General features: G+C 43.4%; 3 protein-coding genes across 7 annotated transcripts; all 3 read right to left on the bottom strand.

The window, feature by feature from the left end:
- Nucleotides 1-1,068: 1,068 nt before the first annotated feature.
- zgc:113149 (Myb_DNA-bind_5 domain-containing protein) lies at nucleotides 1,069-6,208 on the bottom strand. The gene is made up of 7 exons (XM_026375802.1): nucleotides 6,083-6,208; nucleotides 4,583-4,769; nucleotides 4,311-4,405; nucleotides 3,783-3,939; nucleotides 3,504-3,683; nucleotides 3,333-3,383; nucleotides 1,069-3,221 (listed from the first exon to the last, which is right to left on the bottom strand). Exons 2-7 carry the CDS (start codon nucleotides 4,722-4,724, stop codon nucleotides 2,344-2,346), a joined length of 1,503 nt encoding a protein of 500 aa, XP_026231587.1. The 5' UTR covers nucleotides 4,725-4,769; nucleotides 6,083-6,208; the 3' UTR covers nucleotides 1,069-2,343.
- A 1,345-nt stretch (nucleotides 6,209-7,553) lies between these two features.
- Nucleotides 7,554-16,985, bottom strand: zgc:101731 (SNARE_SNAP25N and SNARE_SNAP23C domain-containing protein). Of its 5 annotated transcripts, none has more exons than XM_026377299.1 (9): nucleotides 16,899-16,985; nucleotides 15,848-16,122; nucleotides 13,595-13,705; nucleotides 12,376-12,417; nucleotides 11,947-11,995; nucleotides 11,488-11,605; nucleotides 9,903-10,049; nucleotides 9,462-9,606; nucleotides 7,554-8,784 (listed from the first exon to the last, which is right to left on the bottom strand). In XM_026377299.1, the coding sequence occupies exons 3-9, from the start codon at nucleotides 13,664-13,666 to the stop codon at nucleotides 8,719-8,721; spliced, it is 639 nt and encodes a 212-aa protein (XP_026233084.1). In that variant the 5' UTR covers nucleotides 13,667-13,705; nucleotides 15,848-16,122; nucleotides 16,899-16,985; the 3' UTR covers nucleotides 7,554-8,718. The 5 variants fall into 5 exon arrangements, with proteins under 5 accessions (XP_026233084.1, XP_026233076.1, XP_026233068.1 ...); XM_026377291.1 differs by having other exon boundaries at nucleotides 15,891-16,122; XM_026377283.1 differs by having other exon boundaries at nucleotides 15,895-16,122.
- Nucleotides 16,986-17,072: 87 nt separating this feature from the next.
- Nucleotides 17,073-26,503, bottom strand: capns1b (calpain, small subunit 1 b). Its single transcript, XM_026377328.1, has 11 exons — nucleotides 26,352-26,503; nucleotides 24,826-24,880; nucleotides 24,604-24,640; nucleotides 24,292-24,384; nucleotides 22,072-22,129; nucleotides 20,043-20,107; nucleotides 19,537-19,605; nucleotides 19,344-19,422; nucleotides 19,145-19,261; nucleotides 17,653-17,711; nucleotides 17,073-17,434 (listed from the first exon to the last, which is right to left on the bottom strand). Exons 2-11 carry the CDS (start codon nucleotides 24,870-24,872, stop codon nucleotides 17,408-17,410), a joined length of 651 nt encoding a protein of 216 aa, XP_026233113.1. The 5' UTR covers nucleotides 24,873-24,880; nucleotides 26,352-26,503; the 3' UTR covers nucleotides 17,073-17,407.
- Nucleotides 26,504-27,232: the final 729 nt, after the last annotated feature.

Genomic DNA, 27,232 nt, shown 5'->3' with positions numbered 1-27,232 from the left:
GATTGGGTTCCTGATCTGGCTGCACTAAAGTGCTGATGTTTACGAGGTGTTGAAGATGTGCTGACAGGAAAGATGAACCATGACTTCAGCCTCAGACCTCTTGCATTGTGCATCAGGCTCACCCATACAGCATCAGAAGATGGTAAACCAAGAGCCCAAAGTTGACCTGATAAAATCTTTATTCTCAGGATGTGGTTGTAGGAAACGCCAGCAGACAGTTACATGTCATAGGTCAGTCAGTCAGGCACAGAGCCTGTCAGGAGTTGGACTGAGCACCAAGGAGGCCAAAGAATAAGAAGAATAAGAACAAACACATCTGAATATACTGTTTCTGAATAGATATGTATTAACAGCACAGCTAATTAAGACCGTTAGTGCATTTGGAAGCTACGATAAACCAATCAACTGTTTTCTGACAGGAGTGGAGGCCAGTCCTGCTGAGACTCTTCAATATTGGCTGTTCTCCCTAATGCAAAACCACGGAGGCACATGAGACCAGCAGGAGTACAGAGATGGACAGTTTACTGCAGATGTTCGCTCACACTTATTACACATTAAACCTATTTTTAAAAATGTACTTTGCCACAGGCAACAGTTGGAGGATTCACCAGCCAGTTTCACTGTTTGATCACATTGAGAGCAGCAGGAGCTCTCTGGCTGCTGGTAAGGTCCTACAGTAATATTTCATTTGAAAGCTTTCAATAAGATGAGTGAAACAGTTTGTCCCTTTGTTTTCTGTTGTTATACAGAAAACACATCAATTATATTCTAGAAAGAGCAGCGCCATTTGAAGCACGACTTGGAAACTCTTAATGAAACCTGAACATGTGTCATCCAGAGGAATGTAGGAGTTGAGTTGTGGGTACATGATGGTGTTTTCTGTGAGACTACACACATTTGCCCCAGTGTTTGTAGGTTGGTAGAGTTTCTGAATTTTGAAGGCCACTGTGGGCGATACTGCTCACCAGTCAGCAGGTTCCTTATGTGTTTTGTGTAGTTCTTCACTAAGTTCTTAACTACTTTAAACTCTGAAGAAGTTACAGACATTCCTGTCTACTGGTAGCAGTTTCACGACTCATTTTCCAGAAAAAATATCAACATCACAAAATCAAATGCGACACCCATAAATGTGTTGACCAACTCTGTGTAGACAGAGACGATCATAGGGGATAAAATTCTAAGTGGAGGGGTTCTCTGTGTTTCTCTGTGTTTCTGTGATGTAAAGTGACACCAGCCACCATCACATCAATGCAGCCGTGTGTTCTCGGTAGATTACTTTCTAATGATGAGTGTAGAACAAACCACTGTGCTGTGTCGGGGTGTGCTGTTTCCAGGATCACTGTCTCACCAAACTGTCCCAGTCTGGAACAACTAACTGACTGGCTCCTAACTGGAACACACACACATCCTCTCACTCAGTGTCAGAGTCAAAGCACTGCATAAAACAACGTGACCATGTTACTGAGACGTGATGGGAGGACATTTAGGAAGTGGAATATTAGATCACACAGAAACAGGAAACATTTGAAAAATTACTCTTCAGCTAACATTCTTCTCAGCAGCAGCAACCTCAACCAAACACGTGCCTTAAGTTAAAATACTTTTTATTCTAAGTTATTTTTATTACGTGGTTCTTGCGTCACAGACCTGGTCCACCGCAACCACGACCTGTGTGAAGGGAACAGGATGTGTTTGTGATAAGACCAGCAACAACATGTGCTCTTTCTTTTTTCAGATCAGCACAACTCAGAACCAGGTGTTGCTCCATTGGAGAGTTCAACAGCTGGACAGGTGTGACCCGGGACGATGCAGCTTGAATTTAACACTGGAGATATTAAAATGATGAGAGGGAGGCTCCCGCTGTGATGTAGCTCAAACACAGGGTTAGTACTTTGATCCTCTACTGACACGTTACAGTAGGATAATGTCCTAGTGCGGTGGTACTTAACTTTTTAGGAGTGTGATTGTGTCCTTTGATAATATTTCATGCCCCCGTCTACAGAGCTAATTAGACTCGACTGTAGCCTTTAAATTTCTGTTTCAGCACGGAAACACGTTTTCCTGCCACAGAAGGAAAAATAAGACTCAGACGTTTAAATAAACATCTGCGTCTAAAATGCATTTGTTTCTGCTGCTGTTCAGCAAATATTTAGTCCTATTTCCAGACTGGTGAAGTCAAATATCACCACGTTTCATGAATTTACCAACAAGGCAGATGTTGAAATCTGGAACTCCAAAATCACCATGAATTAATTCACAGCCACTGCCAACATTCCTGTTGTTTCTTTCCTTCCAGCCACTTTGTCTCCTTTTGACAATCTACTAGTTTGTTCATCTCCATTTTCAGAAGTGTGAAGGAGGATGATTATGATGATGTGCTGCCAGATGTCCACTGTTTGCTTTGTCCCTCAGCATAGTCAATGCAGTGTTGGAGAAATCCCTCAGGATGTCCACTGTCTCTCTCTGTAGCAGCAGAGACTCCTGCACAAACTCCTGCTGTGTCTCCACTAGCAGCTGCACAGACTGAGCCAAAATCTCTAGAGACTGAGACACTGAGGTGAGGAGCATCCTGCTGGCCCGCTGCTGCTGGAGGCTTTGAGAGGCCACCTGGGCCACATGCTCTCGGGCCCTGTTGTGTGACGCTCCACCCGGGAGAGGATCAGACAGGTCTGAGTCTGAGGTGGGGGGATGGGGATGGGGTGGGTTGACTGAGGAGGAGGCAGGAAGTTCATGAGAGTTAACAGCAGAGACAGACGACGAGGGGGCGGAGGTTGAGGAAGCACCAGAAGGAGATGAGGATACTGCAGCAGAAGAAACAGGAGGAGCAGGAGGTGGTGGAAAGGAGAAAGAGGAGGTAAAATGGTGAGTGGTAGAGTCAGTGGCTGCAGCAGAGGCAGGGGGGGGTGCAGAAGAAGAGGAGGGAGCAGGGAGAGAGGAGCCAGTCACATTAGAGCTTGTGGGGGGTGGGACGTTAGAAGATGAGGCAGCATTGGAATCAGACACAGAAGGAAAAACGAAGGTGGAGGCCACTGAGGAAGAGGGTCCAGGTGGAGGTCTGGAGGAGGCGTGGTTATAAACCTGGCTGTTGTTCCGGGAGTAGGTGTGGACTGGTTTCACTCTCATCAGGGCGTCGTCAGGCAGTGGGTCCAGTGAGGTGGAAGTGGGCGGGAGTTGGGAGGAGAAGGTGGAGTCGTCATTTTCATCAAAGTCTATAGTTCGTTCTAGTAAACAAAGACACAGAGAGGGTGCAATTTGAGATAATCTTCCTACAGCCACAACCAGCAGGCAACTGACCTGGCTTAAGATAGCTGCTGAATAAAATAGACTCTTACCTCCGTCGTCTGCAAAGTCTACGTCAAAGTCGGAAGACGAATGCAAAGGATCTGCAACACATGACAAAGCTGCAGCTGAAGGACAAATAAACAAACTGACTGGACAACTGAATACACAAGTGAATTCCCTGCACTGTAACGCTGTGTTTCTTAATATCCGGCTCTACTTACCAACAAGTTCCTTCTCTGGGGAGGAGAGAGGAGAAAGGTCTAAGGGGGCTCCAGCAGGCAGTGAGTGGGAGCTGTCTGTCAAACTGAGGTAGGAGTAGGGGGGAGGGTTGGCGATTGTGCCTTTATTGTAGAACGCAGAGAAATCATCATCTTCACCGAGGTCCAGATCACTGTCGCCATCTGAGAACAACAAACAAATGAAAACTTGTTAGTTCAGAAGAACTACGACGTGTGAACCCACTGAACTGTGTGTCGCTCTCTTTCCGTTCCTCTCCTTGCCTCCTCTGGGACTCATCATCAGTATCTTGTGGACCATCCTCTCCACAGGGCCAAGGTTCTTCTTCCTCAGGTTGCTGCCATTGGGGCCCCGCAGCGCTGCGATGCGTCTCTTTCCGTCACACTTCAGGTCCGCCCATTTCTTCATGATCTGCCTCACCTGTGACAAAACAAAACCTCCTTTAACACAATTTCTATCATGATGAGTTTATGATGAAAACTCAAACATTAGCCCTAACATTTTATGACATACAGTGTCATCATCCTACTAAATAGAACATCTCTGGGCTTTGGCCCCAGTTTTAGGTTTCTTTAAATTATTCTTTATTAAAGACCAATCTTAAATGCAACTGTTCATTTTTAAGAACTGTAAGCTGAAAATGTGGAAGCTAATGGAAAAATCTACATTAAAGCAAAGTGGTGAGAATTACAATTGATTAGGAAATGAAATAACAAATTTATGATAAATAACTCAAACTTATCCTGAGAATGAACCTGTCACACATTCAGCCGTAATATAAAATCTCAAACCTCTCTGTGATTTTCTCCCAGACTGTTGATCTGATTGGTGATTTCAGTCCATGTCTGCTTCTTGGTTTCAGCTGACACACCTTGGTTAAACTTTCCTAGACAGAGGAAGATAACGATGTTATCCTGCCAAAAGAAGATTAAACCTAAGCTGACCAGTAGACGCTGATATGAGCGGTTGATCACAAATATCAGAGCCTATTTTAAAACGTTATACAGCTGAAATGATGGAAACTTAACAAAGACCTACATAACTGACATTAAGGCCTACTCACTGAGGATGATGTATCTGTTCCTCTTCACTGCCTCCAAAAGCACTCTGACCTCAGTAAAGGAGAACCGTGGCTTGGCTCTCAACCCTCCTTTTACTCCGGCCACCCTCAACTCTTCCTCATCATCACGCCAAGAGGCCGACATGGCTTCCCCTCTGCTTCGTCCGCTCCTCTTCTTATGACAGCCCACCTGGAAAGGGAGGACAGAGAGACATTACAGAGGGGGAATGCAAGAGATAAATGAGAAGTAGTTAAACCAAGACAGAAAACACAAAATAATAAGTAACTGAAAAAGACAAAGAATAATGTGTTGATTCTCAGCAGCGTAAACAGACACAGAAGAGATTTGAATATTTAGGAAACTGCAGTATTCCAGTACATCATTTGAGACAGATGATGTATACTTCATCATACAATGTTCTTTTAACAAACGTTATGGTCAGCAGCTCCTGGTTTCATGAAGTGATGTATTCAAACGCCATTTTTACAGCAAATGAACTCTGTTATTACTAAGCTCATTCTATATGAACTGAGCACCAGTGTTTAGTCTGTAGGTGTATGCGACTGATGCAAATGTGCAGCTTAACATGCTTTTAGCGGAGTCACAGCTGTCCGCTGCTCCACTGGAAACAGTGACTGTGCACGCAGCAAAGCACTGCAGCAGCTCACTGGCACCAGTACAGTTTACTGAGAATGTGCAGATTGGTTTAAACCAGTGCAGAAAGAACATGTTCACAGATCAGCTGGACTGGACTGGTTTTCTCATCTTGTTTTTCAGAGCCCCCTTGTGTGTGAAAATCTAAATGTTCAGAATTAAACCAACACAGGAGTCCAGCTTTTTTTTTATTTTATTTATCTTTACAAAATGCTTAAAATATCTTTCATTAGCATTTATTAGAATAAAAGTATATTAGAAGTCCAAGTTCACTAACTCCAAACATCTGATAATATGCTAACGTTTTATTTATTTATCACCAGGAGCCGCGTTCACACGTCATCTGTAACGTGACGCCTCTCGGCCAATCAGCTGCCCTCTTCCTGTCGCCCGTCGGCCAATCAGCTGCCCTCTTCCTGCCGCCTCTCGGCCAATCAGCTGCCCTCTTCCTGCCGCCTGTCGGCCAATCAGCTGCCCTCTTCCTGTGCCTTTGTTGGGCTCGCGCCTGGCGGCACCCACAGAGCGGCTCTCCGGCTCCGCCATCACGGAGACGTTTCTGTGTAAAAACACAACCACCTGCGGACCTGGTCCGTTCTCATGCGGGATGATCGCGGATAGAAACCGCTCGTCGTCAAAGCCGTGCGCCGTGTTTTTTTTTTTTTACCGCCGTTAAGCGCAGCTAACGTGACGCGACCGTCGCTGGACGAAATGTGTGCTAGCTGCACGTCACGCGCTGTTTGCGCATTTTAGCTACACACGCTAAACTGCGCTAAACTCCAGGCGTGACGGTTTTGATCATTAAGTCGCGTTGTGCGGTGTAAAACGCTGAATATGTCGAAAACGATTACCAGGAAAATGGCGTGGTTCTCCCTCTCTCTCCCCTCCTTCCTCCGCGGTTCTCCCGAAACTTCGGAGTGACGAGAACAACGGCACTGCGCATGCGCCGCAGAGCGACAGATTTTTTTTTTCTTTGAACGCGCAACATTTGGAGCCCCCCCCCCCCAGTACCACCACCACCACCCCCACCCCCAGTACCCCCCCCCAGTACCACCACCACCCAGTACCCCCCCCCCCCCCCCCGTACCACCACCACCCCCAGTACCAACACCCCCCCCCCAACACCACCAGTACCAACACCACCCCCCCAACACCACCCCCCAACACCACCAGTACCACCACCAACACCACCCCCCCAACACACAACCACCACCCCCAGTACCACCACCAACACCACCCCCCAACACCACCACCACCCCCCCTAACACCACCAGTACCACCACCAACACCACCCCCCAACACCACCACCACCCCCAACACCACCACCACCACCACCCCCAGTACCACCACCAACACCACCACCCCCAGTACCAACACCACCACCACCAGTACCACCACCCCCAACACCACCCCCAGTACCACCACCAACACCACCACCACCCCCAGTACCACCACCAACACCACCACCCCCCCCAACACCACCAGTACCAACACCACCCCCCCAACACCACCCCCCAACACCACCAGTACCACCACCAACACCACCCCCCAACACACAACCACCACCCCCAGTACCACCACCAACACCACCCCCCAACACCACCACCACCCCCACCACCACCACCACCACCACCACCCCCCAACACCACCACCACCCCCACCACCCCCCCTAACACCACCAGTACCACCACCAACACCACCCCCCAACACCACCACCACCCCCAACACCACCACCACGACCACCCCCAGTACCACCACCAACACCACCACCCCCAGTACCAACACCACCACCACCAGTACCACCACTCCCAACACCACCCCCCAACACCACCCCCAGTACCACCACCAACACCACCACCACCCCCAGTACCACCACCAACACCACCACCCCCAGTACCAACACCACCACCCCCAGTACCAACACCACCACCCCCAGTACCACCACCACCACCAACACCAACACCCCCAACACCATCCCCAGTACCAACACCACCAGTACCACCACCAACACCCCCAACACCATCCCCAGTACCAACACCACCAGTACCACCCCCAGTACCAACACCACCAGTACCACCACCACCCCCAGTACCACCACCACCAACACCACCCCCAGTACCACCACCAACACCAACACCCCCAACACCATCCCCAGTACCACCCCCAGTACCAACACCCCCAACACCATCCCCACCACCACCCCCCCCAGTCTGCACCGACCAGACCCGGTTCTGAACGAACCCCCCCCCCAGTCTGCACAGTCAGCTGTGGATCCAGCAGGAGGCCCAGTGATCCTTCAACATCACCATCAATGACCCCACGTCGTTTTCCAACACGCGTTTATTCAGAACACCCACATTTCATTTCTATTTCATTTCTAATGACCCTGAAGTCGTCGATCGTGCTCCCTGGCGGCGTCGACCCGCCTCAGTGGTTGAGGCCTGCTGGGGTCGACAGAGGTCGTCCGCTGTACTGGACCAACATGTGACTGAGAACATTTAAACACAACCTGCTGAGTCACTTCTCACCACTGATCCATGACTGTGCATCTGTCTGCTGATGAAACAATGAGCACGCAACAACTAACTGACTTAACTTTGACCACATGTTGTGTTTGCCATGAGTTTTCAACAGTGTCAGTAAAAGACTTTGGATCTTGTTCCTCCTCTTTGTGCTGGGACAACATGAGACCAACAGAATCGAGGCCCCTTTCACTTCATGGACGCAGGTCCGGGAGAGCAGCTTCCACGTTTGGCCGCTTGGTGTCGCCAGAGCTTCTCCTCTGGGGACTCGATGCGTGAGCAGTTCCCGGCTCGGCCTGCAGAGGACGCCCTCACGTCATGTTTACATTGGGAAGTTGACAGGTTGTTGGTAGCTGTGGATGTTCTGTTTCTTTGGACTTGGGCCTGATTCTGCAGACTCAGAGAGTTTCTGTATCTGCCCGACAGCCCTGGTGGCTTCAGGTGCACACCTCGGTCCAGAGCCGCACATCGCTTTGTTCATCTCCATATGTTTTGAGTGTTTTTCTTGACTTACGATGTGATTTGCTCTCTGCTGCTGCTGCAGCTGGTGATGGTGCTGCTGCTGGTGATGGTGCTGCTGCAGTGACCCAGTTTCCCCACACGGATCATTAGAGCTTCCTATGATCTAACTCTGCTCAGTGACCTGAGACGCCACCTCGAGGGGAAAACACGCAGTGTGGATGTTCTGCTAAATGACTAAATGTAAATGTGACATGACACAGGTCTGTGGCACATTTCAAATGATTTGTCACATCAGCACTGCAGCAAACCCAAGACTATGGGACTAAAGAGTAATACAACACAGATAAGGAGAGACAGTGGACACATCATAGATCAATAAAAGCTGACTACTGACAATAATGGACTGATCGTACCTGAATGAATAGAACAATAATATTACACACACAAAAAACAAAGTCAATAAGAGACTTGGATGAGGCAGAGAACATTGGCAGCACGTTGTCCTATCGCTTCATGAGGTTGTTAGCTTTCTGATTGGCAGCGTTGATGCGGGACACGTTGAGAACAGCCTGTAGAAAAGAAACAAACAGGAAATATTAATCACAACATGGAGGAATGAACCACTTGAAGCCTGCACAGATTTCAAATCTAAAAGAAACTATGATTACTATTATTTCTTATTCTCCTATTGATCCGTGCACTAGGCTGTGCTGCTTTGATTTCTTTCTGTCCCTCAGCACATCATGGCAGACACAGTCCTCACCGTACACTGTAGATACGTGTCTGGAATCTCAGAGATAAGCGGCTCAAACATCTTCAGCTTTGTTGGGTAGAGAGTGAAGTTTTCCTTCATTAACCTCAGCTATAGCTTTAATCATTCTCTTTGTCTCTGTCTCTCTTAAGATCCTGGACTGATTTGTCTCAAATTAAAACTCATCATCCTGATGCTGCCTCTGCTGGAAGGTTTGGTTCAGCGCACATGAACAAAAAAGAAACGTTTCACATGGTTTTCTGTTTTGCAGTTCTAACAGTTAGTGGTGTTGAACGTCGTGACACTGAAGATATTTGGCGACGTATTCTTCATTCATTAGTATGTTCTCTGTGTTAATGAAGTTGTAGCTTCACTCAGCTTCATGTTCTGCAGGGTTTCATCTCACAGTCAAGTTTACAGGAAACAAAGCTGCCTGTTCTCTTTCTATCTGTGTTGTTGTATGCATAGTGACACACACCGCTGTAGTTTAAGTACCTTGCCCTGTATGCGTTCGATCTGGACGTTCTGCGTGTCGATCTCGTTGCCCATGTCCAGAGCCATACTTTTCAAATTTCCGATGATGCTGCCGACATGAGCCAGGTTCTCCTCCATCTCATCCTCACGGGCATCGTTAGTCACCCTGAGACGTTTCAGGATCAAGCAGCAAAATCATCATAAATCACAGCCGGAGTATATTTTAAGGTGTATCTGAGTCTACAGGCTAGTCTGTGTGTGTGTGTGTCTGTGTGTGTGTGTGTGTGTGTGTGAGAGAGAGATAATGACCTGTGTTTGGGCAGCTGCATACATGATTGACGACCTGTAGTATTACATGTCAGAGTGTTCTACAGAAGAGCAAACACACACGCACCATGCAGCTGCTTCTCTTAGCACAACATCCAGGCTGCCTACAACTTTAATAAACTCGTCTTTCTTTACCTTCGTATGTATCCTCCACTCATGATCATTTGCTCCCTCTCATCGACGACTCGAGATGACGGCGGCTGATTGGACACAACGCCATCCTGACTGGAGCTTCCTCCCCAAACTGCCTTGTAAGCACCGCTCTCCTCGAAGGCCTTAAGTCTGTCAGAGAGCAGATATTTAATAATGAATCCACCCACAGCGGTCCTCCAGCTGCACTACACTGCTGTTTTAAATAGAAATACACTAATGACAGTGTGGAAAACATGGAGTAAGACGATATGGAAACGGCTGCAAAGCAAAAAAAGCTGAAGCTCTGTGTTTCTTAATGCACATTATCTACATGCAAAATGTAAGTAAACCAACAGAAAGCATTATTTCTAAATCACTATCTCAAAAGAAAATGTGCATCTTACCTCTGAACTAGCACACGTTTGTCTGTCTATAGCTGAGGACACTCCCCCACCTGAACCTTATCCTGAGCTTTAAACATGCGTCATGACAGCTTTGAATTCCAATGTGTCCTCACAGCTATAGAAAGACATGTGCACACCCCCACACCCCCACCTACTTATCACAGGAGCAGAGGCCACAGCATTTGCCCAGATCGGTCAGGTTTTTCTCGGCCTCCTTCATATCAGAGTTGATCTGATCCAAACCCTCCTCTATACGCTCCAACTGCTCTATGAGAGGAGGACGAAGCGACGGGGTGGGGGGAGAAAGGAAGAAAGGAAGAGATGGAGGAGTGGAAGAGCAGAAAGGAGAAGAAAGGAAAAGGAAGTAGGTGAAGGAGGAAGAACCATGAGGCGAACAGAAGAGGAGAAGGAGAACAGACCACAGGGAGAGGAGGGCGGAGGAGGAGGAAGACGAAACAAATACAAAACAGAAAACAAATCAACTATTTCCCCGAAGCCCCGGAGCTGCACTGAAACACAGACACTAGCAACTGAACATGGGTCACCCCAACAAAATGCACTCAAATCATAGGAAACATAGGTCACTCTGCACAAACTACTGCAGACAGGGCCGTGCTGGGCTGAGCTGTGTCCAACTGTGTGATCTGCTGTGTGATCTCCAGCCCTGGCGCCCAGTTCCATTAAATCCGCTCTTAGTTGAATGGACTTTAACTTATAAGACAGTGGTCTCATAATCTTCTTTCACAGAAGATATATTATTAATAGTAGTGATAATAGTAGTATTGTATACTTTATAGTATAATAAGACCATGCTGCCATGAACATTTTGAAATATACCTCTTTGTTTTGGTAAGAATATCTTAATTATATATATTATATATATATATATAAATAAAAGCGTATTTGCCAGTTCTGTGCAAATGTACTTATGAACTTTTTTCAGTTTCTTTCAAAGGTTATAATAAATTACGATGTTGATCTAATTACCAGCAGAGAAAGAGTGAAGCCAACAGGTAAAGATTTGTTGAGCAAAGTCATTTTGTCAGGGTCAGTGCAGCTTGAACTATTTCAACCCTCGTCCTCTTTGATGTTTGGCAGCAGCTGGATGGAGGAGTCCGCTTAATGGAAGTGGGCACCAGTGGGAGTTTCTTAGGCCACCAGTTGATCCCAGAGACCAGACCTACTTCCTCATTGGCCAGATACACAGACCACAGCACTGAGCCATGTCTGTCAGATTCTTCTCTGCCTCTCTCATGTCCCTGTTGATGGACTCCATGCCTTCCTCAATGCGCTCCAGCTGCTCTGTTAAGAACAGGAGTTGCATGGTGCTGGGTTTTGACTACAGCAGAGATGGACAGTGTACAACAGACGCTTTCAGCTGATGGATCTGAGCGCTCCAGGGCATTAGCCCGACATGAACATGAATCAAAGGTCAACCTGATGTCGTGCATGAGCGTCCAGTGCACGTGAAACCAAACATTTAGTTCCTATGACACAGTGATGATTTCTGTTAATCTACGTTAAACATGAGATAAAGCTGCTGGAACTACTGAACACACACATTTTACAACTCTCAATCTTTAATAAACCAACTTAATGAACTAAAAAGGAAAGTTGAAGAGCGATTAAGTAGAACTGATTACCTCCTTGTTCATACAAATTCACCACAGTTTTGATCCCAGCATCTTTACTCTGGAGGAGGAAACACACAAAATACATTAAACACATTACTTATAGCTGCTGTTCTGATGTCTAACCTCAGCTCCACAAGATTAAATGGATTCTCATAGAAAACACGGAAACATTTGGTGGCCTGGATGATAATGAACAGTGTGTGTGTTGGTACATTTGGTCTGTTGTTAAACTAATGCACATTAATGTGAGACTGTCAAAGCACTCGGTGTCAAAACTCTCAATCTCTTTTCAGCATCTTAAAGTTACTCATGTCCCATCATCTCTCCTGTTTAACGTCCTTTGACCGGGTCACTTTATACACTTCTTGTATCTGTCTTATGGCTTTTAATTGGTGCCCTCACTATTTCTCTGCTTAAGTACATACAGTGTGTGTGTACCTCCTCAACCAGCTGCATCATCCGCCGCGTGCTCTCCAGGGACTGAAAGACACAAAATTTTAACACACGTTTACTTCATAACAACTAACACCACAATGGGAAATCAGTCTTTTTCCCTGTGGGACCAACTGAATGATGCACATAGAGATTATATTTCTTGTTATTGATTCTGGACCTTCAGCTGCTGTTTTACTCTGAGCCCTTAAAAAACTCCAGAGCTTACATTGTACTGTCAAACATGGACGTCACAGCTCCCTGTGCTCACACTGTGTGTGTGTGTGTGTGTGTGTGTGTGTGTGTGTGTGTGTGTGTGTGTGTGTGTGTGTGTGTATGTGTGTGTGTGTGTGTTGTGTAAATATCACTATGTCAATCCCTGGGGACTTTCCCACAGAGGAGATGATGAAGTGACAAATGGCTCTGACCTGCAGTAACCTTTAAACCCCAGGGTGTGTGTGTGTGTGTGTGTGTGTGTGTGTGTGTGTGGCCAGCCTCATACACTCATACACACCTAATGTTTCTCTGCAGATGGTTGCACTGAGAGACCAGGTGTCTCTATGGTAACCAGGTGAGCCATATGTTCTTAAAGGGATACTCTGTTCAGGCACAGCAGTAACACTGATGCTAAATCACTGACATGATCCACGTTTAGTGAACCTGCTCTGATGGGGAATAACTCTCTTTTGTTGCATGTTAACGATATGGCGCTGTACTAGTGTGCTTCTTTAATGCACGTGATCTTACGTGTGGTTTATTTGAAATTAATTTTAATTCAACTAAACTTATTTGTTACTTATTTCTTATGTTCTTATTTCTCACAGTTGCATTTTTGCAGCTAACACTAAGACACACATGAGTTTAGTAGAAGTAGTAAAAACTAGGTAAGATGTTCTGTATTTACAGTAAATCAACTCTGTTCCTCTCAGACACTGACTGTGGCTGAACTTAACGAAATCGTTGAAGACAAACTCCTTCACACTTTGGAAAACTTTGTGATGAGAGACGCACTTGTTGGCCTTGTTTTATTTGGCTGCTTCATTTCAGCTAATGTGCTCCACTTATCTGATGAAGATCTCTACAGGAAATTAATTTAGCCATTAAGTGAAGAAAACTAAACGGTCTTTTACAATCTTAGAATCTTTCACACAAACATCTCAACGTGATGTTTACATAGTCAAATAAAGACAAACCGTCAAAATGAAGGAAGAAATCTGCCACTTACCTCATCTGTGACCTGATTGGCTCTCCGCTGCAGCTCCTCCTGTTCTGTCAATATTGGCGGGCCTGACGCCATGTTCGCAGTGTGTGTTCAGTCCCAGGTGACAAGACTAGGCTGCAGAAAAGACAGACAACATGATCATTTACAGGGACAGAATCAACCAGAGACACATACAGTCCTCATCTACACTGAGAGAGTTGGATTATCTTTATTTTAATAATTTAATAATAAATCATTTGATTAATAATTTGCTCATACAAATTTTAGGTGAGCAGAAGTATTAGAGCATGTGACTGTGGTTGTTTCTTGTTGCCCAGGGATGTTCTGTGAGACTGAATATTCAACAGTAAATAACTTTAAATGCTGTTGGCAAAAGGAAAAATCCCCTCAACAATCAGAGGAACTGGTCCTGAAAAAGAAGGAGACAGTGGTTCACTGAGCGGCACACACAGCTGATGACAGAAGCATCGTGAGAGCTGGAAAACCGTCAGCACCAACCTCCACAGGATCAGCAGGATCAACCATTCAAACATCTAACACCTAACATTCAGACACGGACACAGATACAAAGCTATGGACTGAAGAGATTAGGATTCATCTCCAACGTGATGGATGAAGTGTGGAGAAGAAAATGATCTGCCCATGATCCAAATCAAATAACGGAGCAGACATTCAGGGGTGGACGGAAACATGTTGACAGCTTATTACAGAGAAATGGATCTAAACTAATTTGGAGGAGCTTCGTCATGCAGCAGGACAATGATCCAAAACACTGAACACAGAACTTCGTCAGAGCGAAAAGGTTTTAGACTGGACAGCAGACATAAACCCAACTGGACACGGAGTTTAGAAACTAAAGAAACAGAGAACAACTAAGAAAAGCTGCAGTCAAATCCTGGAGAAGTAAATCAAAGAAGAAACAGGCTTGATGCAGTTACTGTAAACAGATTTCCTTTAATTCAAAACGGACCTGTATCTTAAACCATGTCAGCACGAAGTCTGACCTGATGCAATAAGACCAGATCATAAACAGACCTGGTTTAGTCTCTATAAAGAAATTACAACAGAGTTTCAGATAAATCCAGACACAGCTGATAAACAGTTATCAACGTCAGCATGATAAAGGTATATCCTTCAGGATAAGAATCTCTCTGATAATTACCCTCTCCTCTCGGATTAGACCACCTGATGTGTCCAGCCAGGTGTTGAGTCCTCACAATATTAGAAAAAACACCCCCTGAGCCTACTCCATCTCCTCCGCACACACACTTTTCTTTTCAGACATTGTGTTACCACGCTGGAGGATCATAATTAGGTCTAACCAGTAATCACCACCTGCTGGAATAAAGGAGAGGACGGACAGAAAAGATAAAAGACACTCGGTTTCCTTCAGAGGAAACAGAGAAGTGGTAGAAACGAACCACAGACTGAGTTTAAAACGTCCTGTTTACTCATTAAATGAGTAGAAATACACGAAATACACAAAATGAATGTGGAGGAAACAGAGAAGTGGTAGAAATGAACCACAGACTGAGTTTAAAACGTCCTGTTTACTCATTAAATGAGTAGAAATACACGAAATACACAAAATGAATGTGGAGGAAACAGCCGTTGTAAAGAGGTCAAAGGTTTCCTTCAGACAGATCCACACATCAACACCAGCTCATGACTCAGTCACATGTTTGTACCTGGTTCATCAGTCCACCACCTAAAAGTGATGTTGGTACAGTTACAGTAGAGTGAAGACTTCCTGTCACCTGGTGCACACACCTGTGAGCTCGGCGTCCACCTCACAGCTGGTCCATCTGTAGAAAACCTCAGCCATGACACACACTCCACACACACTGCACACACACTGCACACACACTGCACACACACACTGTGGATGTTTCTACCTCAACGCTTCACACTGTCATACCTGTAACGTCACAGCACACATCAGTAACATGCTGCAGGTGAGGTGGGGGTGGGGGGGTCACTCAGGTGAGGTTGTCCTCTTTATGGGACGTTTTCAAATCAGTTACCTGAATTTAAAATGACCTGTGTGGGACACACAGGCTGACAGGTGTGTTCACCTGTGGTTTAACCCTCTCTGCTGGAACTAAAGCTCTTCTCATAACTTGAATTCTTCTTCTTCTCGGTTTTCTCTTCACTTACTTTACTTCCTACTCTGTCTCCAGATGTTTGGAGCTGTTTTAAATCTGCACTGAAGGTTTTTTATCATGTATCCTGTTCATTTTTCTTTTTCTCACTAACCTGTGCTCAGCTGTTCTCACCGGGATGAACAAACCAAACGCACCGACCTCTCATCGGCTCCTCTTCAGCTGAGCGTTGGTCGCATGTGTCCAGCCCCGGTTCCCGGTCCCCGGTCCTCGGTGCTGGTCCTCGGTCCCTGGTCCTCGGTCCTGGATCCTGCAGCTCTCCCCTCCTGCTCTTCACCGTCCTCTGCTTCTCCTCTGTCCTCTGCTCCGCCCCTCTGCTCCGCGCCGACCCCGCCCTTCACCAAACACACTCCAAACAACTCCAACTGCCTGTGGAGTATTACAGTACTCAGAGGTAGTACACAAGGTCAGTACTGCAAATGAAAGTGCAGGTATTTGCTTAAAAATACTCCACTACAAGTAAAGTAACCTTTAATATTTCTACTAGACATAAAGTAAAAGTGCAAGCTCTAAATTTTAGTACAAAGGTAAAAGTACTAAGTACACTAAGGAAACTGTGTATTTTAAAAGTTGTTGTGTACTTTTGCTATTTTCCTCCGATGTGTAGTCAAGTAAAAGCAAAGTATCATGAAAAGTAAATTCATAAAACTGTTCATTACTCCAGTACTTGAGTACTTTTCTACTTACCATCTCCAAAAGTACTAAACTGTGAATTTGTTTGACGGTGTAGAAAAACTGTGATATCATTAGTTCAACACATAAACTCAGTTCAGTAAGTATCTTGTACATACACTGATTCCTTCATATGAATATTATTACATTAATATTGCTACACATTAAAATACTGATACTTTAGACTAAGTTCTGCTTTTGTTATATATATAAAACATCATTTGAACCTCAGTTATTGTTATAAATTCATGATAAATCCACTGGTTATCCTCAAAACAAATGAAGATTCTTATATTGTGTTGCATAGATTGATGTATTAATGGGTCTCTTAGGACACAACGAGCCTGTGATGAGATGGTCTAAGCTGCTGCAGAGCCTTTTTATGGCACTGTGTTTGGAAAATGTCAAACTACATTAGTATCACTGCACATCAACGTTTAATTCACATGGTTCTTAGAAAAACGGACTCTTACACAAACTGATGAGGCAGTTTAAAATGAGAACCAAGTCAGTGAGATATGAGAACTTCCTGCCTCCTCCAGGCTCCATCATCCAAACTACGCCCGCTTTATTATCCACAGACATTCAGAATGAAAAGAGAAGATGACACACACACACACACACACACCATCAAAAACACTGAACACTGTTAGTTGTTTTACTTTATTTTTGTAAAATTAATCCAGTTTATCACTATTTGCCCCAAATTACAAAATACAGAAATCTCTAACAAGGGGACGTTATAGCGCCGCCGCCTGGCAGCAGCAGGGTGGTGCAACACCGGCATCAGGTCGACTTTCACCTCGAATTCCACTTTTCAGTTTCGACATTTTGGTCCCGTTACCATGTAGATGGTGTGGTTTCAAACATAACTGCACATCAATAAGCGCACAGGAGCGTAATGGTTCTGAATGAGAAGGAGTGAGTGGTGAAGTAAAAGAAGAGAAGAGGTGATGTTGAGCAGCAGCTTTCTTTCATCCCTTCACGAATACATCGTCAGCTGAAGCCACTGAAGACAGACAGAGACAGAGTCAGCGTCAAAGTGTCACAGTAAACGTTACCTGAACCCTGCTCCCTGACTGCGCCTCCACCATTATCCAGCTCATCAGCATTAAGGGACTAATTTCAGGTTTTTTTACATTGAGTCTCTCCACTCCTGAGACCTACTGCCAGTCAGTGGTTAAGTTCTGAGGACTGAGCCAAAGAAAGAACAGTGAAGTGAAGTACCTCCTTGATGTCCAGGTCGATGGTGCCGGAGTTGTCCTTATCCAGGGTTTTAAAGGCTCCTGCAGAAACATATACATCGTTTATTCTCTTCAATGTGCACAGTTACAGAAATACTGATCACAGGACAGGACAGTAGGCAACACAGCGGTAAACATGTCTCTGTCTCAGCTTTTTCAAACATGTTCACGCATCAAAGTCAAAATGAGAATTTTTTTTCAACACTTCATTTCTGTCTCTGTGCTCTTGTCACTTAGATCTAGGTTTTAAATGATTTTTAAAACTGAGATACATGTTTGAAGGGATGCTGCGTTCAGGGACAGTGCAAAGTGAAGGTCATCTGTGTTGTTAGGCATTCTGGGATATGAACTGATCTGTGGATTTGGATAAACACAACTACTAGTTTTTATTACTAGTACTAGCACTTTAACACAACATCTTAACTTTTTTGGAAACTGCATTGTGTCAGTTATTTGTGAGGCTAAATGTTTGTTCAGAATAGCCATAAAATGAAACTTGACACATCTAAATATCATTTTATGCAATTATGCATCTATGAAACATTAATTTTGACTCAATCTCAGCACCAGAAAGTGGGAAATAGGTGATATTATTAGAGATATCACATATTGAGAGTCAGCACACACTGAAATTCAACAGACATTCAACAGACATGTTGGTGAAGGAAACAGAGGTAACGAGATGGTGATGGATAGATGGTGGTAGACTTCACAAAAACGGATATGGCTATAGTGAATACCAGGAGGTGTTTTCAGATGACTGGATAACTACAGTTATTGTGATCAGGGAGACAGGTAGGAGGGTAGTTGGTGTGTCAGGTGTGTATACAGAGAAAGAGGTTAGCTAACAAGAAGTGGGACACAGAGGACTAAAGAGAGTAGACAGGTAGAGGTGGAGAAGACCAAAACAAAGGGCATATGAGGACTTGTATGTTAGGTTGGATCATTACAGGTTGGAAAGGCAAAGAGACAGAGATGGGAGAGATGTGCAGCAGGTTAGGGTGATTAAAGATAGGGATGGAAATGTACTGACAGGTGCCAGGAGTGTGTTGAATGAGGAAAATGAAAGAGAACGAAGAGTAGAGGAGGGGACTGTTGTGGAGCAGGAGGTGAGGAGGAGGAGGAGGAGAGGAGGAGGAGGAGGAGAGGAAAGGCAGCTGGTCCTGATGACAAACCTGTCCAGGTAGAAGTGTCTAGGAGCAGTAGAGTTTGTGACTAGTGTGTTTAACAAGATCTTGGAGAGTGAGAGAAATAGACGAGAAGTGTAGAAGAAGAAGAAGAAGAAGAAGAAGAGCTGAGGTAACTACAGAGGAATGAGGTTGATGAGCTATAGAGTAGTAGAAGCTAGGCTGAGGACAGAGGTGAGTGTTTGGTTCAGAACATCGGAGCGTGTGGAAGAAGAAGACATACTGACAGTCAGCGTCTCAGGCTGCAGGAAGCAGGTGAAACCAGAGAGACGTGAGGAGAACACTTACTGCACATGGCGTCCAGCCGCACCAGGCAGCCAATGAAATTGTCAAAGTCCATGTTTCCGTTTTCATCACTATAACGACGGCTGATCAGCTGGTAGAGCTGCTCGTTCAGAGGGAAACCTGCACACACGAACACAGTTAGTGGGAAGCGTCACCCTCAGTTCAGGCTGTAAGGACTCCAGATGATTCTGTAGTTTCCTACCTGCAGCCTTGAAGGCAGCTGGCAACTCGCTGGCACTGATCAGACCTGAACGATCGCTGTCTTGTTTTAAATAGATGGCCTGGACAGACAACAGACAACAGACAACAACCAACAGACAACAGACACGTCATCGAAATGGACACGAGGGAGCAGGACGAGCAGACGAGGAAGAGGACACCAAACACAGACTGACCTGCCACTTCTTGATGTTGTCCCAGAGGTATTTGAACTCATGGAAGCCGAGCTTCCCTGTGCTGTCACTCTGAGGGCAACAGGGTCAAAGGTCAAACACAGGTTGGGTTGTCATACTTTGAAGTATGTATGTTCTTACAACAGCAGCAGTAGTAGCAGTTGATTGTGTGCAGTTTTTAAGAGTTTGAATATCATTTTATTTACACAACCACTCTTCATAGTATTAATACTGCTTCTAATGCTCCTGATGTCTCAGTATTACTATTACTACTGTACTACGTTTACTATTGCTATTGCAGTACTGTTACTCATGCTATTGCTGTCTCTGCTGCTTACTGCTAGTAACAAATTACTAGCATTGTTAATGCTTGTACCACTTTCAATCAAATGTCATTGCTGCAGTACTATTTCTAGTACTGATACTTAAACAGCTAGTACTAATAATATACAGTAGTACTGTAGTAGTAGTACTGTTTTGTGTTAGCACTATATTTTGTAAAAGGATACGTCCATGACAGCGACCATGCTCCTGCAAGACTCAATGCTGAAGCCGTCAGTTTTCAGGTTTCCATCTGAAACACGAGATCAGTCACATTTAGTTCAGATCAGTTCAGATTAGTTTAGTTTAGTTCAGATTAGTTTAGATTAGTTCAGTTTAGTCCAGTTTTAGTTCAGGTTTAGTTCAGATTAGTTCAGTGTAGTTCAGTTTAGTTCAGTTTAGTTCAGATTAGTTCAGATTAGTTTAGATTGGTTCAGATTAGTTCAGTTTAGTTCAGTTTTAGTTCAGGTTTAGTTCAGATTAGTTCAGATTAGTTCAGTTTGGTTCAGATTAGTTCAGTTTAGTTCAGTTTTAGTTCAGGTTTAGTTCAGATTAGTTCAGATTAGTTCAATTTAGTTCAGATTAGTTCAGATTAGTTCAGTTTTAGTTCAGTTTAGTTCAGTTTTAGTTCAGGTTTAGTTCAGATTAGTTCAGATTAGTTCAGTTTAGTTCAGATTAGTTCAGTTTGGTTCAGATTAGTTCAGGTTTAGTTCAGATTAGTTCAGATTAGTTCAATTTAGTTCAGATTAGTTCAGTTTTAGTTCAGTTTAGTTCAGGTTTAGTTCAGATTAGTTCAGATTAGTTCAGTTTAGTTCAGATTAGTTCAGTTTAGTTCAGATTAGTTCAGTTTTAGTTCAGTTTAGTTCAGGTTTAGTTCAGATTAGTTCAGATTAGTTCAGTTTAGTTCAGATTAGTTCAGATTAGTTCAGTTTAGTTCAGATTAGTTCAGTTTTAGTTCAGTTTAGTTCAGGTTTAGTTCAGATTAGTTCAGTTTAGTTCAGATTAGTTCAGTTTTAGTTCAGTTTAGTTCAGTTTAGTGAAGATTAGTTTAGTTTGGTTCAGATTAGTTCAGTTTAGTTCAGTTTTAGTTCAGTTTAGTTCAGTTTTAGTTCAGTTTAGTTCAGTTTAGTTCAGATTAGTTCAGATTAGTTCAGATTAATTCAGTTTATGTTCAGTTTAGTTCAGGTTTAGTTCAGTTTAGTTCAGTTTAGTTCAATTTTAGTTCAGTTTAGTTCAGATTAGTTCAGATTAGTTCAGTTTTAGTTCAGTTTAGTTCAGATTAGTTCAGTTTTAGTTCAGGTTTAGTTCAGTTTAGTTCAGATTAGTTCAGATTAATTCAGTTTATGTTCAGTTTAGTTCAGGTTTAGTTCAGTTTAGTTCAGTTTAGTTCAATTTTAGTTCAGTTTAGTTCAGATTAGTTCAGATTAGTTCAGTTTTAGTTCAGTTTAGTTCAGATTAGTTCAGTTTTAGTTCAGGTTTAGTTCAGTTTAGTTCAATTTTAGTTCAGTTTAGTTCAGATTAGTTCAGATTAATTCAGTTTTAGTTCAGATTAGTTCAGTTTTAGTTCAGTTTAGTTCAGTTTTAGTTCAGATTAGTTCAGATTAATTCAGTTTATGTTCAGTTTAGTTCAGGTTTAGTTCAGTTTAGTTCAGTTTAGTTCAATTTTAGTTCAGTTTAGTTCAGATTAGTTCAGATTAGTTCAGTTTTAGTTCAGATTAATTCAGTTTTAGTTCAGATTAGTTCAGTTTTAGTTCAGTTTAGTTCAGATTAGTTCAGTTTTAGTTCAGGTTTAGTTCAGTTTAGTTCAGTTTTAGTTCAGATTAATTCAGTTTTAGTTCAGATTAGTTCAGTTTTAGTTCAGATTAGTTCAGTTTTAGTTCAGATTAGTTCAGTTTTAGTTCAGTTTAGTTCAGTTTAGTTCGGTTTAGTTCGGTTTAGTTCGGATTAGTTCAGATTAGTTCAGTTTAGTTCAGTTTTAGTTCAGTTTAGTTCAGATTAATTCAGTTTTAGTTCAGATTAATTCAGTTTAGTTCAGTTTAGTTCAATTTTAGTTCAGTTTAGTTCAGATTAGTTCAGATTAGTTCAGTTTTAGTTCAGATTAATTCAGTTTTAGTTCAGATTAATTCAGTTTTAGTTCCGTTTTAGTTCAGTTTATTTCAGTTTTAGTTCACATTAGTTGCAAAATAAAAAACAAAACAAAAACAATAGCAGACTCACGCTTGGTAACAACTTTATTGAGGATGTCCATCAGCTCTTTGGGGCTCACCTCCATGTCCTGTGAACACACACACACACACACACACACACACATTAGGCAGAATGAGTCATAGCTGATCTGAGTGTGACTCAAGCTGAAGCGTTTCCCTTTTCTTTCCAGCGTCTGACTCATCAACACCCAGGCTCACACCAACGCTCAGCTTAGCAACAGCATGTTAACACTGGATACCAGACTCTACCACCGCTGCACGTTATGTTGTGTCTTCCCTTTATCTTACATTTCTTCACTCCTTCCAAGTTGAACAGAACTCTTTCTGTGGTGAACTTCTGCACGGGTGTGAGTGCAGATTAGTTCTGTGAAATCAGGAGGCCACAGTGGAGACAGAAAATGTTTTGTCAAAAGTTTCTAAGATGCGGCACGAGACATGTAGAATATTTCTGTTTGATGGCCTAGACTATAAACACAGGCAGACTGTTTATTTAGCTTGAAGGACGAGCTTTAACATGTGGAGTGAAACTATTTCATCCACCTGAAACCTGCAGGGAGTAACCTGCATGCTCAGCTACAACTTCCTCCTTCCAGCTCATCATATCTGAAATATGCAGAGACTGTGAACAGGAACGGGCAGTGACTCCACCTTTGCCTGCGCCTGATCTCACCCACTGGGAGCACAGCCAGGTGGATGGCACATACTCTACTACAGCTGTCTTCACTATAACCAAACCACTGCTACTTCCGGTCTAACTAGCTCACACACCCCTCTGAGTCAGAGAAAACCTCAGACATACAAACACAGCCCTGGGGAATGAAATCCGCCCTGACAAACAATGGCAGGAATGAGGCAAAAGAGCTCAGTGTAACTCTGCTCCCTCCCCAGAACGAGTCCCCGTTGATCTGTGTGATATCTGAAGACAGATACACGAGTCTGTGTATTTCACCAGTTTGGAAATCACATCGCGGCCTATGATGGATTTATAAGGCTTCATCAGTTCATCCCTGACGGATGTTGGATCATCACATCAAACGCTTTCCCTTTACTTTCAAATACTTTTCTTAAGTTCACTTAAAAAACATTGGAAACATCCTTCGACGTGGACAAAAAGCCCCCTGGTGCTGTATTGGAGTTAAAAAGACGCCGGTCTGATTCCCTTAAGTTGCTTGTGATCACTTAAGGCCCCAGTATATAACGTTCCCCCTTAAAATAACAACTTGTAGTTAGCTAAATTAAATCTCAGCCATCGCCACTGTTGCCCGGTTCGTCTGTTTCTGCACTGTGTATCTTTGAATGGTTACGAGTGGTCAGTCAGTAGTGTGGAAGCCAAATCTGTCCAACAGACGTGTGAGCGCAGTTTGTCTGATGCTACGTCTAATGAGCGGTGGAGCGCACACACTATCAGTATCAATATGCAAACTGGGGTTTAACTGGTGTTTTCTACATTCAATCATGGTGAATTGAGGCTCGTGCACGTCCCAGTTCTAGCTGTTAATCTTTTTTGATCAGCTGTGAGGAAGTAAACGTGCGATCACAGAGTGAGTGGAGATGAATAGGCTCCGTTTATTTAAGTTATTCTTCTGGGTGACGACCACAGAGAGATAAAAGATCCTGTCATTGTTTTGAATTCACCTGCTGAATATTCAAGAACAGGTGTGAAGAACCAGCCTGGTGGGAGGATGATTTAGACACAGAGAGAGGACAGTGGAGGGTGGGGCTTGGATCAGGAATGTGACCAACAGCAGGTAGACGGGTGGAGTGAGAGACGACAGATCAGGTGAAAGGCAGAGACACATGAATGAAAACTTGCTGAGCAGCTAAATCCTGTGGCCTCCTCACTGTTCCTGTTTTTCCACTGAGGATAAGGAAAGCAGTGACCCCCCTGCTGTGAGCTGGGTTCTGTGTTCCGCTGCCTGTTCAGTATGATCTTATCTGTCATGGTGTGTTGCTGTTTTTGCTGCCGCTCTGCACTGAGCATTTATTCTAAGGAGACGAGTAAAGTGTTGTATCTTCAATGTAAGTTTGTTTTTCGCTCATCGTTCACACTGATAAAACGAAATTATCTTCACTGAAGTCAGTTTAAAGTTTGGAGTCATGACTCAGACAAAGCGACCAAACTGTAAACAGCTCTTCTGACTGTAATTAGACCAAAGTCTGTGTGCTCGTGTGTGATTTGTTCAGAACGTGCAGCTTTAAAGTGGATTAAACATAAATCGTATGGACTCACATCTCCAGCCAGCTGCTGGAAAACTCTCCGAAACTGTTTCTCCTCATCGTTCTCTTGAATCTGGGAGGCGTGCAGAGGTCTGCGAGGAGGAGGCTGCACACAAAGAGCTTCTGTTAGCTTCCACACACACACACACACACGTTTGTTTGTTTCTAAAATCTTCCACCAGGAAAAAAATCCAAGAATCCAACTTCATTTATACAGGAACTGAGTTTAAAACTGAATGCAGCATGATTCCCACTCATTAGTATGAAGCAGTTTGTGCTGCTTCATCAGTTCGGACCCTCAGCACTTTCTGACGTTGGTACTTACTGGGTTTGAAGGAGTAAAGTGAGAAGGGTCGACGTTGCTGTTAGAGAAAACAAAAGAACGGGAGACAAGTCAAACAGAAGCTCTGAGAAGATCTAAATATTCATCCTGCACAGAGACGGCACCAGGATGTGGTTAGCTTAGCTTAGCATAAATACTGGAAACAGGGGGAAACTGTTAGCCTGGCCCCATCAATAAGGACGAATCTCTACGCTGTGCGCTCACCTCACGACCTTAATGATGCCTCCGATTAAACTCTGTGCCAGATTCATTTTGTCGCCTGTCAGATACAGAAAGACAGACAATGAATAAATATTAGTTCAAATTAACATTGTTAATGCAAATATGACTCAACAGTGTTCTCCATGGTCTGGGCCCCAAAACTGGGTTGAACGAACCCTAAAGCTCGGTCTGAGCTGCACGGAGTGAAGGTAAAACACACTGTTGAACATTTAAAGGAATTAAATCAGTGCTTTCATGGTGTAAACTATTCTTAGACCAACATAAAATGAATCAGCTCTAATTATAATAAACCTATTCCTCATATAAACCTCATATGTCACATTTACTAATTAAAGCCCATAAAACCGGTCACATGTACTGCATATTTATGATTTATCATCACTGACATTTTGTATTTCAGACAAATGTTGGCCACAGATGAACAGAATCCAGAACTCAAGGTGACATTGCTTCTCAAGGGAGAAGTCGACCTTCAAGACAAAAGCTCCAACCACTCCCTCACATTTAACCTGAAAACTTGCCCCCACTGGTTTTACCACAGTCTTTGTAATGTGATTTGTTGCTGCCATGTTAAATTACCTGCTCCTTTACTGCCGTTAACAACCTGCTCTGAACACGACAACTCTTTGTTCTGTTCAGCGGCTTCATGCCTTCGCTCCTGTTGTTACTTTAATATTTTACTTCTGAACTTGTGATGAACGTTAGTGAACATCTTTCGCAGCTGCAGCATTTTAATTCTGAATCAATCACATCAGTAAAAACAGTTTGATCACATTAACTAACATTAAATTAACAATTTGAGTTTAACAAGACATTTCAATACAATTTAAATCATTTACATTTTATGAACCAAACGACTGATTCTAGTTAAATTAACTCCAGTCCAATAATAATTTACAAAATAACAGAATAAAGATGAAATAACCAGAAACTGGCCAGGAAATATTTAGTAACATACTTTTAAACTTATGAAAAGTTTCACCACTTCCTAGTTTTACTTTATAAGCCGTGAGGATTTTCTCACATTTTATCCTATTTGATAATAAACTGAAACTCTTTGTGTTATTCAGACAAATCAAACTTCTCTTCATTATAAACTGCACACGTTGTTAAAAAAGGCACAAATACGATATTAAACGTTATAAGATACCTTCTGTATAATGCAAGCTTTTATTTTGAAAACTTGAGTAGAATGCAGTATTCTTACTGTGTTTTAACTTAAAGAACTACTTGTTAGTCACAGTCTAATAACTGCAGTAGAGCAGTCAGTCACTTATTGAAGTAGATTAACTGTGTACAACCCTTCAAGTTAAACTCTGAACGCAGTACTTCTGTGTACTGCAGTACTTCTGTGTACTGCAGTACTTCTGTGTACTGCAGTACTTCTGTGTACTGCAGTACTTCTCCACCACTGACACACGACGTGTTTCCTGCACACACAGCTCAGTTTTTCATTTTCCAGACGAACTCACTCTTACAGCAGAAGAAAACAGCTGATCGTTACTTACTGCGTGTTCGTGCTTCAGGAGCCAGAGACGCACTGAGGAGCCGGGAGGGGCCGCTGGGTGCGGGCTGTTTGTCACAGCAGGGCCAGCTCCACCCAACACGCACACGCACACGCACGCACGGACGGACGGGTCCGCCTCCAGCTCCTGATTCATCTCTGTGGATTAAATTAATTCAATATTTAAAAACATGTGTTGTGTAAGTTTTATTCACAGGTGGTTTTACCGCCACCCAGCGGCCGCAGCGAGCAACGACACCTCACAGGAGGACATCCGGTCAGAACCTTCAAAATAAATCTAAATAATTAGAGGGACTTGTGTGTGTTGGGAAAGACTAAGAACTTCAGCACAAGTTAAACGAGCTCGGATTTGTTTTGACCATTTCGTGATAGGTTAGTTTAACTTCTGCTCTGTTACAATTCAACATTGGATGATACTTTTTACTCCACTAAATGTATTCAACAACTAGTTACTTTGCAGATATACTGTAAATTCTACAAACTGCTGGTGGGAAGTCACTTCACCTCTGCAGGACAATTTGGAGGAACTTCTGCTCGCTGGATAACGTGTCTCATAATTCAGGTTTCTGCTGAAATCCAACATGCTCACTTTATTTCATGAACAAATTAAGGAAGATAAAATGAATTTTCTGAACAGTTACTGTGAAAAAGCACCATCATTGATGTATTTAATTCAAAAACCAACCTGCATTTGTATTATTGTACTTTAGTCGATACCAGAATAAAAGCCGGTTCTTCCGGTCGCTGACCTCCAGTGGACACTTTCGGTAAATACTGTTGATCAAACTAAAAATGTTTGAGTGAAAACAAACACAGTAATTAATTAATTATCATGTTGTGGTCTCAGTAATAAAAGAGTAAAAC

The sequence above is a fragment of the Anabas testudineus genome, chromosome 13, assembly GCF_900324465.2.
Source record: "Anabas testudineus chromosome 13, fAnaTes1.2, whole genome shotgun sequence".
Classification (NCBI taxonomy): domain Eukaryota; kingdom Metazoa; phylum Chordata; class Actinopteri; order Anabantiformes; family Anabantidae; genus Anabas; species Anabas testudineus.
The sequence above is the reverse complement of the archived record's forward strand: the minus strand, read 5'-3'. Positions and strand labels throughout refer to the sequence as shown.